Here is a 14,133-nt window from a genome sequence, read left to right on the forward strand (position 1 = left end):
GGGCCAATAACACCAGGACAGACCCTACCCACCCACATCATGGACTGTTTTTTTCCCCAAGTCGTGTGAACTCTAAAAAGGGCAAATAGTCCCCTACAAGTCCAATATCCCCTAACCTTTCTCCTACATACTGCTAAGGACTCCTTGTCGTGCGATATTTCTGTCTCATTATGAACTGACTGTGATTATTTGATTTTAATATTGTAGTATTTTAGCATTATTTTAACTAGGAGTAGTTTTAGATTATAGTAAGCCAGTGGAACGATATTTCGTTCAATTATGCATTTCATGTATTGTTGAATGACAATAAATCTATCTATCTAATCTATCTACACCAAAACTACATGTTGATGCAAAATTATTATCTACAGCTACTTAGTCCTGAAGTATGTCATTATTCCATGTATTGTTTACAATTCAGCTGCATTCCTTGTATCTACATTCTTAGTTTAAGATTATTGAGGACTATTGATAACAGAATGCTAGGGTTTACTAGCCTGACACTCAGCCTGAACATATTTTTTTTAACGGGCATGGCTAGAGATTCAGGGGCTGGAGCCAGGCTAAGGGTTTACTACACACTGACTGACCTTTTAATACAGAATGTCATCTAATATCGCTGCCTGTTTTTGGTATGTATTATTATATAACTTTGATAGTCTACTCATGGTTAAACTCTCAGTCAGTGTCTATTTTTCTTTGCACAGCATAATTACACACAGTACTATTAGCTCAATAAAGTATTTAATTCAATTGACAATTAAACCTAGCCTGGTAAACCCTCCCTCCGGAAATCACATTTCCATTTGATTTCAGGAATCAAATGGAAATGAGATTTCCGGAGGGAGGGTTTACCAGGCTAAATTAAACCCTGACATTTGCAGAAAAGATGATAGTGTTTGCAAACAAAGACGATTTATTATACTGAATGCCAAAAATGAGCATAGAGTCAAAGCAATGGAATTCATTCCACATTTACTATGTTTATATGAAATATACATGATCAGATTCCATGAAGACTGACCTCTCAAGTCAGGATATTAAACATCCTCACTTGAGGTCCGTCATTGATGCTTTTCAGATTCAAATGATTAATCAGGAATTCATTTCAGACTCAAATAACTAATCATTAACTGATTCCTTCAGAAAATTGGGCATCATTTCATTGAAATGCAGCAAAATAAAAATCACCATAGGTCAGTGAGTGCGATTCTGTTCTCCTTTGTGGACTATTTCTTTACACTGGCTGCTTTCCGTGACACTGTCTTGTTAGTGTTGGCATATTTTTGTCGATCGTTCCTGTGGAGGAATAATATAAAATTAGTGATGAGCAGTCATGTTGATTTTTATTAAAATCTTGTGTACCACAAGACAAGTAGACAATGAGGAAGAGATGCACATGTACAGTACCTGTTCATTTTGACTTTGCTTCTGCAGCCCAGCCCACCCTCCCAGAAGCTGGTGCGAGCTCCTCTTGTCATCATGCCTCCACAGGCAATGCACGGCTTGTCATTGGTGTACGGCTGTGGCAACAAACATTTTGTGTGTTGGGATTACATTCAGTAATCGTATAAGCCTGGTGTACTTTCCACATCTTGCTTTTATTGTGTACTTTATGCATATTTTAGTCTGTTACTTCTTTATTTTGAACTAGGAATACAGGAATATTAGTTGCATCTATTGACTGGGCACCGGCGTAATCTATATGCAAGGTCATTCTCTGGCCTAGGCGCCTTAGTTTACCTGCTCTTTGGCACAGTGGCCACAGATCATCCTGGTGGCTAGTTCCATGAGGTGGTCCTGGTCCTCATCGTGGCACACATCACATGGATAGGCCCGGCCACAGCAAGGAAACCTGAGGACCCAAGAACATTGCTTACTTCTACAGGTGGCGCTCCATGCTCAACTCAACAATGCACAATGAATCAAAATACGATCCAATACCTAAGCCAGCGGCGGCTTTGTTTATAATGTTTGCAGGTTCCAGTTTCTGGCAGTGGCTTCCCTTTTTGCACAGCAGGGTCCCTTATGTTCCTCCGATAGTTCAGAGCATCACCACTCGAGCCTGTGCACAAAACAGACACATAATTAGTCAGGTAACCGTTTTAATTCAACATTTAAATATCTGTATGCTGTACTGTATGCTGTACTGTATGTGCTTTTGTAAAAGCACATACATACAAAAAGGTAGCATTATATAAGGTCTCCTACTTGCTGTGTTGGAACGTGGCTGAATGTACTGGAATCTTGTGCTGTCAGTGAGGAAACTGAGTTTGCTGTGGCAGTGCTCACAATTAAACTCCTTAGTCTGACCGTAGGAGAGGCTCTGTGGAAAAACAAAAATAGTACCTCAGAAGCGGTTTGCTGGGTTTAGACCTCATAAATTAATATACTGTAAATAAATGACCAGTGATCAGTGGTGTAAAGTAACTAAGTACATTTACTCAAGTACTGTACTTAAGTACAATTTTGAGGTACTTTTAATTTACTGGAGTATTTCCAATTGTCTATACTTTTACTTCTACTCCACTACATCTCAGAGGCAAATACTTTTACTCCAGTACAATTATTTGAAAACTTTAGTTACTAGTTACTTTTCAGATATAGATGATGACATTATAAAACATACATTAACCACTTTAGCCCTATTTTATACCTAGGCTATTTGAAAATAGCCGATATACGCGTTGTGAGCTTGTAGATCTGCTATTTTCAAATATTTTAGTACTTTTACTTTTGGTACTTTAAGTACATTTTGATACCAATACTTTTGTACTTTTATTCAAGTACATTTTTTAATTCCGGACTTTTACTTGTAACGGACTACTTCTACATTGCAGTATTGATACTTTTACTTAAGTAAAACATTAAGAGAACTTTTTCCACCACTGCCAGTGATTATATTTTCACATTGCTTGTTGTCCTTTCATCAGAAAAAAAAAAAAAAAGGACGAGGCAATGGAATAAGACTAGTGTCATCACCTGTACAGGGCCATCCTGGGAACAGCTCAGGCATCCAACTGTGAGCTGACATTCCTGAAGCACGAGGTCAACAGGAGTGGCACTGTTCAGGTCCAGGTAGCCCAGGACGTCGCTGTAGTGGTGCAGCATGCTGGGCCTGAATGTGGCACTGATGCTAGCGCTGCACTTCTCACACTGAGCCACGCAAGGAGTCCCCCCGCTCAAAGTCAGGTCTGCAGTCACCTTACACCTGGCAGAGCGCACACACACACACACACACACACACACACACACACACACACACAGAACAGGATCACACCTACCATCACAGTTCACATTCCTTAACCCATTCAATCCGTGAACGCGTCGTCATTTTAAGATTTCTTTGTCTATTTCAAAATAGCAGATATACAAGCTCATAGCACGGCACAGAGTGCAGCGCTACAAGCTTGTATATCTGATTTTTTTTTGTTCCAGGGACCCCCAGAAGCAAAGATTTGCCTTACAAATGTTCGCTTTAAAATATATATATATATATATATATATATATATATATATATATATATATATATATATATATATATATATATATATATATATATATATATATATATATATATATATATATATATATTCAAAGATTTGCACACATTTTAATTTTTTTTCAAAAATAGCAGATCTACAGGCTCATAGCGCGGCACCTGTATATCTGCTATTTTTGAATAGCCAAAGAAATAAAAAATGACAGAGATGCATCCCCGGATTGAATGGGTTAACTCCTACACCGACCACATTCTCATCTAGTGAAGAAAACAAACAGTGTTTTATGTGCTCTGAGGTCCTCTCCTCTTACCTATTGCACTGCAGACAAACGGTGATCTGTTTGGCCACTACGGTAGCTGTGCCCTCTCCCAGCCTCAGGCCCAGTAGCTTCACCTCCGTGCCTCTGCGGGGCTCACTGATCTTAATGTTCTCCACTAGACGATGAGACTGGTCACCTTCCTCCTGTTGTTCATCATCACAGACTAGTCTCCCCTGATCCACTGCTCTCCCATCCTCCTCCTCCGCCGTCCCGTTTCCTTCGCTCTTCTCGCCCTCGCCGTCACCTTCGTGGGCAGTGGTGTGGGAGGCAGGGTGCAGTGGGTCATCGCCAGCGGGCTCTTTGCAGACTGCTGCCTGGAGCTCCTGGTACGGCACAAACTGTAATCCAGCTCTCTCTAACTCTACGTCTTTTTTCAACTGTGGGAAGATTATAAAGACGAGATCAGAACCAATGTTCATGAGTTTAATACATGGCACAGAGTAATAATAGACACAACATTAATGGGCTTGGAGGCCAAGTATGAAATGACCTGGAACACCCCCACATGGGGTCAGAGCCTCACCTGTCTGGCTCCCTCGGTGAAGAGTCTCTCCAAACTGCGGTCCAGCCAGCGAAGAAATGGTCGGAACAGCAGTTCCACCTTTCCCATCAACTGATTGGTGGCGTGCTTGGCTTGAAGCCACTCCAGTGATGCCTGTTGTACATGCCTACATTTTGTCAAATTGTTGAACATATTGTTGCAAGTCAAAATATTGAATAGCCTTTAAGTGCAATTCTTTGTACCTTCCCATTACTGGTGGCAGATCCTGGTCAGTTGGTATGTCTAATGTGAAAATCTGGAGAGCATAAAGCTGTGTTATTTCGGGGTTACATGAGTCAAATATGAATATCCCTTGATCACAAAATGCCTTGTGGTATCATATGTATCATGAGAAGTTATAGTCTTTACCTCCTGAGGATAATTCACTGGGAAGCTCACCATGATATCAACTTCTTTCAGGTCAAAAGGCTGTCAGGTAGTAAGAAGCAGTAAGACAGTGTATTTTAAAGATAACGTCAGTCTATCGGATCCTGACCATAAAATCACAGTTCAAGTGAAGGCCAGTCAATGATTTACACTTTTACAGGAAATGATAACCTTTGATGGACTATGACACTGGTAAATGTAGCATACAAGTGTTAGGGTGAATTACGTATGTATAATAGTGTTATCAATAGGTGGCTACCAGGAAGAAAGGTATTGTAGCAGAAATCAGTGTTTACCCAGTCAGGATCCGTGGCCTCAACGGTGGCCCTGTAAAAAGTAACCTGGCCATCACTTCGCTCCTGAATAATAAGCTGATCATTAGGGAAACGCTTCATCATCTGTTTGATCTCAGTCTCTCGTAGCTGCTTGGTGATGTCCTCCGTCAGGTCACAGAGCTTCACCTCCTGGAGAACATTGGGACGGAGCACTGGCATCTTCTGTGTGAGCCTTCTTTCAGCCGTGGGGGCAGCAGACTGGTCATCGGCCGGGGGGATCTGTGGCGGATGCCAGAAGCGACATCTATCTTCCATAGCGCAGAAGCCTGACAGAAAGTAGCGACAGGGACGTTGACCTGCCCTCTCACGTCTTGATGCTGTAGCGGCCCTTGTGTTGCTAGGCTGTCTCGGACCTACACTGCCAGTGCTCTCTGCATCTAGCCGTGTACTAACATCAGATTGACGTTGGCACGTCTCTTCCTGACAGTCCAGCTTCAGGGTCCTATTTGTCTTGTCCTGGCCAAGTCTGGCGTCATCCCTTACGTGGAGAAACCGGCACTTCTTCCCAAAATTGCAATGTCTTCCCACTGAGAAAAAGCGGCACACGGGCTGTGTGTGGCGGCCCCCAGGCACTTCATCCTGGGTCTCCTTGTCATTCTCCATTGTTTCCAAGATGAGGCCTGTGAGAATATGAAAGACACAAAAGAAAGTAAACAGGTGTTTTTTATTCCCAAATCCCAATTAACCAGTGTGTGTGATCCGGTCTAGAGCCCGCCTTCCACACACACTTTCCGTATCCGCTCTAGACCCAGCCAGACCGGATCAGCAAGCAACCTGCAACACGACTAGATCCCTGTCAACTGGATTAGTAATAAAGCGAGGACACATTACTATGGAGATTGCTGGATATATTTATTTATGTGTGTTAACGTTTTTTTTTGTCATTTCACGTTAACGGTTAGGTTCGGGGATGTAAACGCATGTCTTCTATATGATATCATCTATCATCTATGCGTGAGAATACATTTGGCTACATAGCTTGTACAGTAGCTCAGCAGCACATTCTTCACAGCAGTATCCTTGTGTGACTTTAAAATAGGATCTAAGTAGATCCTATTTTAAATTAAGTCGATCCTACTTCATTCATAATAACATAAGTAAGTTAAGTTGTACATTAGACGGTCACGGAGCCAAAGCACCAACTTACGTGTTGTAGTCACTCTTTCACAGCTGCCTGATGTAGTCAACAAAAAGGAGTTTTGTTTTTTGGTTTGTTTTATCGCCCTCTACTGTTTGGGAGTCAGTTTGTCAGTTCCTTTTCTTTTCTTTTCTTTTCTTTTCTTTTCTTTTGGAGTGAGTTTTCTTTTTGCAGAAATAAAATCCATTAAAAAGAAAAATAAACATTTATAACTAGACTCTCGGCCAGGTCAGGTAGGTTATTGTGGGCCAGCAATGTTGATGGAATATGAAGAATCGGACAGAGTATAGATACTGTGTACCGATTTGTGTGATGTTTGGACAAAATCTGTAGGAGTAATACGAAAACGTTTGTTTTCTAAAAATCTACCTCCTGGTGGCACTATAACAGGCCGAAACATTCGGGGCAGAGGTTCTGCTCTGGCATCCAGGGAGTGTGCGTGCACAGTTTCGCTGCCATCGGCCCAACGGTGCCACAGATTAGCTGCTCACAGACACACACACACACAGAGACACGGACGGACAGGGTGCAAAACATAGTATCTGCCTTAGGCCTGGCGGAGACAATAATAGAAAAAAATAAAGAAAATCACATTAGCAGACAGAACAATTATTCCACCCTACCACCCACTACCTTTTTTAAATGTTAAATGTTCTTTTAATACAGTCATGCTACTGCTGAAACTGCAGTCTTCTACCAACATGTTCTCATCTCCATTCTGCTTTTACAGTGTAATGAACCTAATGAGAAAAGACTTTCTGAATATTTTGAGGAATTTAATAAGGGAAAGTGGAAGATGGTGTGGATTCTCAGAAACAGTATGTCTATGGCCATGGGTCTTGCAAAAAGGGAATACACAAAAGTCAAGTAAAGTAAAGTAACTAAATATAATCACTTCTATTATCCTCTAAGCCTAAGGGGTCTTTAAAGTTGTTCAGACCAAGGACCCCTTAGCTGAGAGAGAGATGAAGCAGGGACCCCCCACTACATATTGTATAACATGTGTTGCAGAGTAAACTTTTTCACAGATTTCGTAGATAGCTTTATAGAGTTGTTTGACAGCACTATCATCAGTGTATGTTGGATTCATGTTCATGTATATTTTCAGACATTTAACCACTTAACCACAACTGTCAATACTTAGTAAACTTGACCTTTCACTGTACTTGGTCTGCTCTTTTTTCCCTCTACACCAAACCTCTTTGTTCTCCTCAAAATAGGGATGCTAGGGTTCAAGTGGTTAATGGAAAGAATTTTTGTATCTAATCACACAAAGATTTGGTGGCCCCCCTGTAGTAACTCTGAGGACCACCTAGGGGTCCCGGACCCCCTGTTGAAGACCACTGCTCTAGAGAAGGTGTTTGGTGTATTCCAGCTGTATTTGGAAGACTATAGCCTATAGGCTACCTGACTGACTATACCCTGAGTGCATTAATAATTTGTAGTACCCCTGTTAGTTGATACCACACAGTCAGAAAAGCACTCATGAGATGAAGTCTTTTCTGGTCACTCTTTCTGGCTTAAACTTTCGACATTCTAAAAGATTCGTGTGAGATATTCTACTTGTGTATTTTCGTTAAGAGATGGATCTCGTACATATTGCGTCAGGTCTTTATAAAGAATGGGTAGCGAATGACTCTTTGCTACAGCCGCTCTGGGACACCATGAGGCTCAACTACGTAGACTATTTGAGATCTCCTCTTTTTCCCATCATTTTGACTGTGTCTTCATACTTTGTCGTTTGCCTCCCCTTCCTCGTCTGTGACATCATGGGAGACAGATGGGCATGGGTCCAGCAGTTCAAGATCCAGCCAAGCCGACGTCCGACCCCCTCGACGCTGCTTCACTGTGCAGGTGTCACCCTGTACAACCATGCGGTCCTTGTGTTCCCAGCATCGGTGGCGCAGTGGGCATGGAGACCACCTGTGGACCTGCCTGACCAGGCTCCCTTCCTGGTGGAGCTGATCGCCGGTGTGACGGGAAACCTGCTGCTGTTTGACTTCCAGTACTTCATCTGGCACCTGCTCCACCACAGGATCCGCTGGTTGTACGTCACATTCCACGCCATCCATCACACGTACTCGTCCCCCTTTGCGCTGGCCACTCAGTGTCTTGGCGGCTGGGAGCTGGTTACGGTGGGCTTTTGGACCACGCTGAACCCTGTCATCCTGCAATGCCATCTACTCACCACATGGGTGTTCATGGTGGTGCATGTTTATGTGTCCATAGAAGACCACTGCGGCTATGATTTCCCGTGGTCCATGTCTCGTCTGATTCCGTTCGGCATCTACGGAGGGCCCAGCAAGCACGACGTGCACCATCAAAAACCCAATGCCAACTTTGCACCCCACTTCACCCACTGGGACAAAATATTTGGCACACATGCTGATTTCAGCTTTGTTAGGCCTATTGTTAAAGAACAATGATACACTTGGTGGTTAAAGACCAGTAGGCCTATGTGTGTTAATTTAACGCTGAAAGTGTCGCTATAAGGGTCCATAATTTGGTTCCATTTGTACACTCTCAGAGTTAAATTAACACTCAGGAATTTACTGTGTATGTGAGTGAGACGGTGGGTTCATTAGCAAGTTTTCCTTTTTTGTTTGAATTCAGAAACACAAAATCGTATGAAACATATTCATGCAAATATGTAATGCGTGTGTAATGATATGTGTGTTCTTTCACTCTCCTAAACATCAGTTTATCATTTAATTTATTTTTGTGTGATATGTAGACCTAAAGCAATGTCTCCAACTTTCCTGTGCTGGTTGCACTACTACAGCACTGCTAGCCTACCTCTGGGTTCTGGTGTGTCACGTTGCTATACTTTGAAAGTGATCCTGTGCTTCAGACATAATTAATGTTATGCTTTGACCTACTCTCCTACACTATATCAGAGTAATGTATTACATTTCATTAAGGAGTTGTGATACAGGTTCACAATTCTCCATGCAGATACAGCCAATAATCATTTTGGAATATCACTTACACTTTGTAGTCTGGTACCCTCATCTTTTATTTATTAAGCAGTGATGTTAACATTGTGGTGCTTGTTTAAATTTTTATATTGGATATTTGCAGTCGTGGATTTAAACCTCTATACTTAGAGGGGCATATACATGGTACCTAGTAGTTCTGTATAGTTCTGTATTTTAGATTAGGTGCACTTATTTGAGACTATCGACTGAGAATCCTGTTGTATTTTCTTCAATAACCTAGATGTCAGAAAAGTACAGCACATTCAATCTACAGTACATGGGTTATATTTTAGCTTTTCCCTTGAAAAATGTCAAGACACTTAAGAGGAAAACGTTTGTGACTAAATAATAAAACACATTGCGTTATGTGCACTGAAGTGCAGCTGTGTTATCCTGTAGCACCCCATTATTGTTTGTTATATAACACTTTTTCATAATTTATCCTTCTTTTATTTTTCAAATTAAACTATTGACTTATACTGTTTACATTATTTTAATTAGCGGTCTATATTAAAATGTGGGGCCTTTATAATTCAGCTTCTGAAATTCAGGGTCAGGCTATGGAACAGTGGGTTGGCCCAATTTTCTAGAGGGCCCCCTGACCTTTGGTCCCCTGGGCCTGGGCCTGACAGGCCCGTTCAGGGTACTGAAAAGTACTTCATCTGGCCCCTGCTCCACCACAGGATCCGCTGGTTGTACGTCACATTCCACGCCATCCATCACATGTACTCATCTCCCTTTGCACTGGCAATTCAGTGTCTTGGCGGCTGGGAGCTGGTTAGTGGGCTATTGGTCTGCGCTGAACCCTGTCATCCTGCAAATGTCATCTACTCACCATGTGGGTGTTCATGGTTGTGCATGTGTATGTGTCCATAGAAGACCAATGCGGATATGATTTCCCATGGCCATGGCCCATGTCTGGTCTGTTTTTGCCACACCCCACTTCACCCACTGGGACAAAATGGCACACATGCTGATTTCATCTTTGTTAGGCCTGCTTGTTAAAGAACAATGATACACTACAGGTGGTGGTTAAAGACCAATGTCTGTGTTAATTTAGCTCTGAAAGTGTACTGGTCCATTTGGTTTGGCGCATCACTCCCTTGGGTCCCCGGCGATACACATGCCGTAACTTAATTTTAATAGAAGTGACTGGTGACTATTTCTGTTGTAGCTTTGTGTTGAAAAATGTAATAAACTATGATGAAAAAAAGAATAACATGTAGCTGGACTGAATCCAGTGCTGTCTCCTGCACCTCCATCATTGCCCAGTTGTTTTCCTGTATAGCCCATGGCTCACATTTAAAATGACACTTTACACCCCAGAGACTCTTCTGTCCGGAATCATTTGAAAGTCTGCTGATCTGTTCTGCTTACTTGCCTGGTCGACATACACATTGCCGATGCTAGCACAACCAAATTCACAAAATGTCAGTTGAATAGAGGGACAGGGCTCCGATTTTTAATTTAACATAGTCATTTATTCACAGGAAAGGCATTGGTGAAGTTGGCATAAAGCATTCTATACTTCCTTGGTTTGCCTGATGAAATCATTGCACATTGATTACTTTCACTCTCTTATTTCTTCTTGGCAGCGAGCAGGTTAGGTGCAGACACTTTAACTAAACCTGGCCAGTTTTTAGATAGGTCTGTATCCTTGACACTGCGGAATAGGTCTTTTTCTCTTTCTGAAGCCTCCTTGGCTTTTATGAAGCTGAAAACTGCAGTACGGGCAGCTTTGCCTCTCTTTTGATAGCCTGGTGTTAATTTCACCTTGTGCTTGTAGTTGGACAGGGCGGTGTAGGGAGCACAAACTGGCACACAGAACAGTAATACATCATCAGGATGGGGCTGGCCAGTCAGAGAGTTGAGTAGATTATCTGCTTCTTCTGCTCCGGGGTTATCCTGGTCAACATCTTCCTTGTCCTCTTCTTCAGCAGCACCCCCCTCCACTCCAGGCTGCCCCTCCAAGTCCTCTCTTCTCCCTGTCCGTTCTGACTTCTTTGCAGAAGCCTCCATGCTGCAGGGTTTCTGAGGCGCTTTCTGAAGGACTTTCCTGAGGGGCTCTTCTCTCCCTTTGCCATTGTTAAGTTTTGTGTCCTTGTCCTTGTCCTTGTCCCCGCAACCAAACAATCCAAGCTTCATCATCAGCTCTCTGTCCTCTTCATCTTGGTCCCTGTACTTCTCCTTCATCTTCTTCAGTTTGTATTTCTGGCCTCTCTTCGGGGGACACTGGGAGGCTATTCCCCCGTCCTGGGCTCCCTGGTTGGCTAATGGGACAGCTGGCGAGTCCGCGGATACCCTCTCAGCTTTGAACTGGGCCTCAGGAGCTCCTTTTTTCTGTTTCTTCTTATCCCTTTTTAGTTTGGCTTTGGCAGTCATGCATTCTGTGATGTAACTGATCTCTGCACTCTCGCTATCACTCTTTATCTTTTCCTCCTCCCCTTCATCTTTAATGTTGTTCTCCCCTGGTGGCATCTCCTCTGCGGCTGTTGTGGATTCCTCAGGAATGACAGACAACACTTTGCTCCCTCCACCCTCCTCCACTTCCACTTCCACCCTTTCCATCTTCTCTCTTTCTCCTTCTCTGCCCTGCTCTGCACCCTCTCCGTCATCACTGCTGTCATCCCCAATCAGCTCTTCCCCCTCCTCTAGAAGCTCTGCTGAGCTGGAGGTGACCATCTCCATGTCTTCCTCTAAGGTCTTCACCTTCCTCTCCCCTTTGTGCCTAAACACAGACTGTTCGTCAACCTTAAAGAGGAAACTGAAACCCAACATCAAGCAGGAAGGAGGCAGGAAGTTCTTCTTTCCTCTGATCATGAAACTTCCAGTGGGGAGGTATTCTCCAGTAGGAGCTGTCTTGGACACCTGGTGATGGTGGACCCACCAGGCACTGGTGCTGAACTTATCATTCCAGGCAGCACTGTAACACACAGCCATAGTGCCAGCTTCTGTCAAGGTACGGGGAGGAATAGGATCACCTGAGGGGTTTTTGATGACATAGCTGGCCGCTCCATGGAGGTCTGCGTGAAGGTAAACATCACCAGCCCTCAGGTAGCGTTTCACAATCATTTCATTCTGTTGCTGGTCCCGGCCTGCTATGACCAAATAATTCTCTGAACTGATGAACCACAAGAACTTCTCAAACCAGTAGACCTTCCTGGCCTTCTGAATATTGGTCAGAGTCTTTTGTGTTTTTTGTGTTTGCTTTGCCTTTTTCTCTGCTGATTTGAAAGCCTTCTGTGCTGCCTCTACGGTCTTCTGTTCTTTTGTTGCAGCACTTCGTTTGTGGTCATAGTACTTTTTGGCATTGGCATAAGCTGACAGGCTGAGGTCAACATCTACCAATATGGGCTTGTTCTTTTGCAGCTTGTTCTTCTGTCCTATGTTTTTATTCTTGTTTTTCTTGCCTTTGTACACCTCCTTCTCCTCAGCCACCATGTCCTTGTCCACTTCCTCACCATGGTCTTTCTCAGAAATGTATGGGTTCTCCAACAGCATGGTGATATGGTTGGTCTGCAGCTTAAGTTCTTTGATGGCACAGGCAACGGGGTCTCCAGCGGTCTGGGCTTCCTTGACAATGAGGCCTATCTCTGTCCAGTTGCGATGTTTGACCTGCGCACTGGAGACCATTTGTAAAGCCCTCTCCACCAAAGCCAGGTTCAGCTCCACCAGTTCACCCTTTACACTGTCCACCTCCTGTGATTGATGAAGGCCTATCAGCCTCTGTTCATGGTCTCTCTTGACATTGTCCACCTTCTTCAGAACCTGTTTCTCTTGCTGCAGGGTCTTCGTGTCAATCTTCTGGCTCTCTGTCTTAGAATGGAACTCATCCACTGCCTTATTAAATGAATCAAACTCCACATAGCGGCTCTCTGCATGTTGTGCATAGAGGAATGGATGGAATTCCTCATATGTGAGAAGTTCTTCGCAAGGTTTCTCAGGATTTAGGCTTGGCTTCTTTTCACTCTTTTGAATAATGTAACCCTTTCCACTGAAATGTTCAGTTTCCTCCATATACTTTTCAGCCATCTGCAGGGCATCCAGGATTTTAGGTGCAACTTCAGCAGCTTCTACTTTGCTGTCAACTTTGACGTTGCCCGAGAGACCCACTTCTTTCAAACAGTGTTCTATCAGAGTCGCTCCATAGGGAAGATGTGGGTTGAGGACCTTTTTCACGTTCACTCCATTCGGTGCTCTGGAGAGGACTTCAGTGAGCCTCTCCAAACTGAAGAGAGGTTCAGGGGCCTGGGCGTTCTCTATCGGATATCTCTCTCTCACAGCAATCTTCACATCCTCTGCCTCATCAGTGCGGAACCGCAGTAGATTCAGGATGATGTACTCATAGTCTGTAAGAATTATGTTACCCCTGTCATAAAGTTCAACTATCAAGTGGTAAGAAGCCTCGTTTGAGCCAAACTGGAGGTCAATAATCCTGTCAACTCCAAGCTGTTTCACATGTGTTAGCCGCTTGTTAACAAGATGTTTTCGGCATTTCATGGCAAAGCCAGATGGCATGTTATTCTTTGGCCATTGAAAGTCTGTGGAGTGAATACGAATCCCAGACTCAACCAGGAGAATTACTTTGGTGTCAGGCTTTTGTAGACGGATGAGATAAGTCTTCTTGTCAATGTCATAGACGTTGTTTACTCTCATTTCAAGATAGTTGCCATTGATTTCAGCAATGACTGCCCTGATATCCACAGTATTAAATCTTGTTTTCATGGTGACCTGACTGGCAGATATAATTTATTGTAGATATCAAATGAAAAATGATAAAACTAGAACACATTCAATATTGCAAGTACAACAATACCAGCAAGGAGCCCATTTATATAGGTGCCTTAATCCTCCACATCACACTGACGTTACGAAGTCATGTGCATGCATCCTCAATGTTAGTATACAAATACTTGGTCTATTCTCTGGTG

The 14,133-nt window shown here is 43.2% G+C and overlaps 3 protein-coding genes across 4 annotated transcripts; 1 reads left to right on the forward strand and 2 right to left on the reverse strand.

The window, feature by feature from the left end:
• Nucleotides 1–875: 875 nt before the first annotated feature.
• Nucleotides 876–6,262, reverse strand: LOC308092085 (uncharacterized protein). 2 transcript variants are annotated; one of them, XM_080437886.1, is made up of 12 exons: nucleotides 6,230–6,262; nucleotides 5,048–5,706; nucleotides 4,764–4,793; nucleotides 4,568–4,620; nucleotides 4,347–4,491; nucleotides 3,815–4,200; nucleotides 2,983–3,211; nucleotides 2,212–2,326; nucleotides 1,945–2,065; nucleotides 1,744–1,855; nucleotides 1,411–1,523; nucleotides 876–1,299 (listed from the first exon to the last, which is right to left on the reverse strand). In XM_080437886.1, exons 2-12 carry the CDS (start codon nucleotides 5,687–5,689, stop codon nucleotides 1,230–1,232), a joined length of 2,016 nt encoding a protein of 671 aa, XP_080294012.1. In that variant the 5' UTR covers nucleotides 5,690–5,706; nucleotides 6,230–6,262; the 3' UTR covers nucleotides 876–1,229. The 2 variants fall into 2 exon arrangements, with proteins under 2 accessions (XP_080294012.1, XP_080294011.1); XM_080437885.1 differs by having other exon boundaries at nucleotides 4,734–4,793.
• Nucleotides 6,263–7,807: 1,545 nt separating this feature from the next.
• Nucleotides 7,808–8,650, forward strand: ch25hl1.2 (cholesterol 25-hydroxylase like 1, tandem duplicate 2; the record flags this gene model as incomplete). The annotated part of the gene is made up of 1 exon (XM_080438047.1): nucleotides 7,808–8,650. One exon carries the CDS (start codon nucleotides 7,808–7,810, stop codon nucleotides 8,648–8,650), a length of 843 nt encoding a protein of 280 aa, XP_080294173.1.
• Nucleotides 8,651–10,780: 2,130 nt separating this feature from the next.
• Nucleotides 10,781–13,927, reverse strand: LOC308092201 (ribosome quality control complex subunit NEMF-like; the record flags this gene model as incomplete). The annotated part of the gene is made up of 1 exon (XM_080438048.1): nucleotides 10,781–13,927. The coding sequence occupies one exon, from the start codon at nucleotides 13,925–13,927 to the stop codon at nucleotides 10,781–10,783; it is 3,147 nt and encodes a 1,048-aa protein (XP_080294174.1).
• Nucleotides 13,928–14,133: the final 206 nt, after the last annotated feature.

The sequence above is a fragment of the Gymnoscopelus braueri genome (genome assembly GCF_963280865.1).
Source record: "Gymnoscopelus braueri genome assembly, chromosome: 9".
NCBI lineage: Eukaryota > Metazoa > Chordata > Actinopteri > Myctophiformes > Myctophidae > Gymnoscopelus > Gymnoscopelus braueri.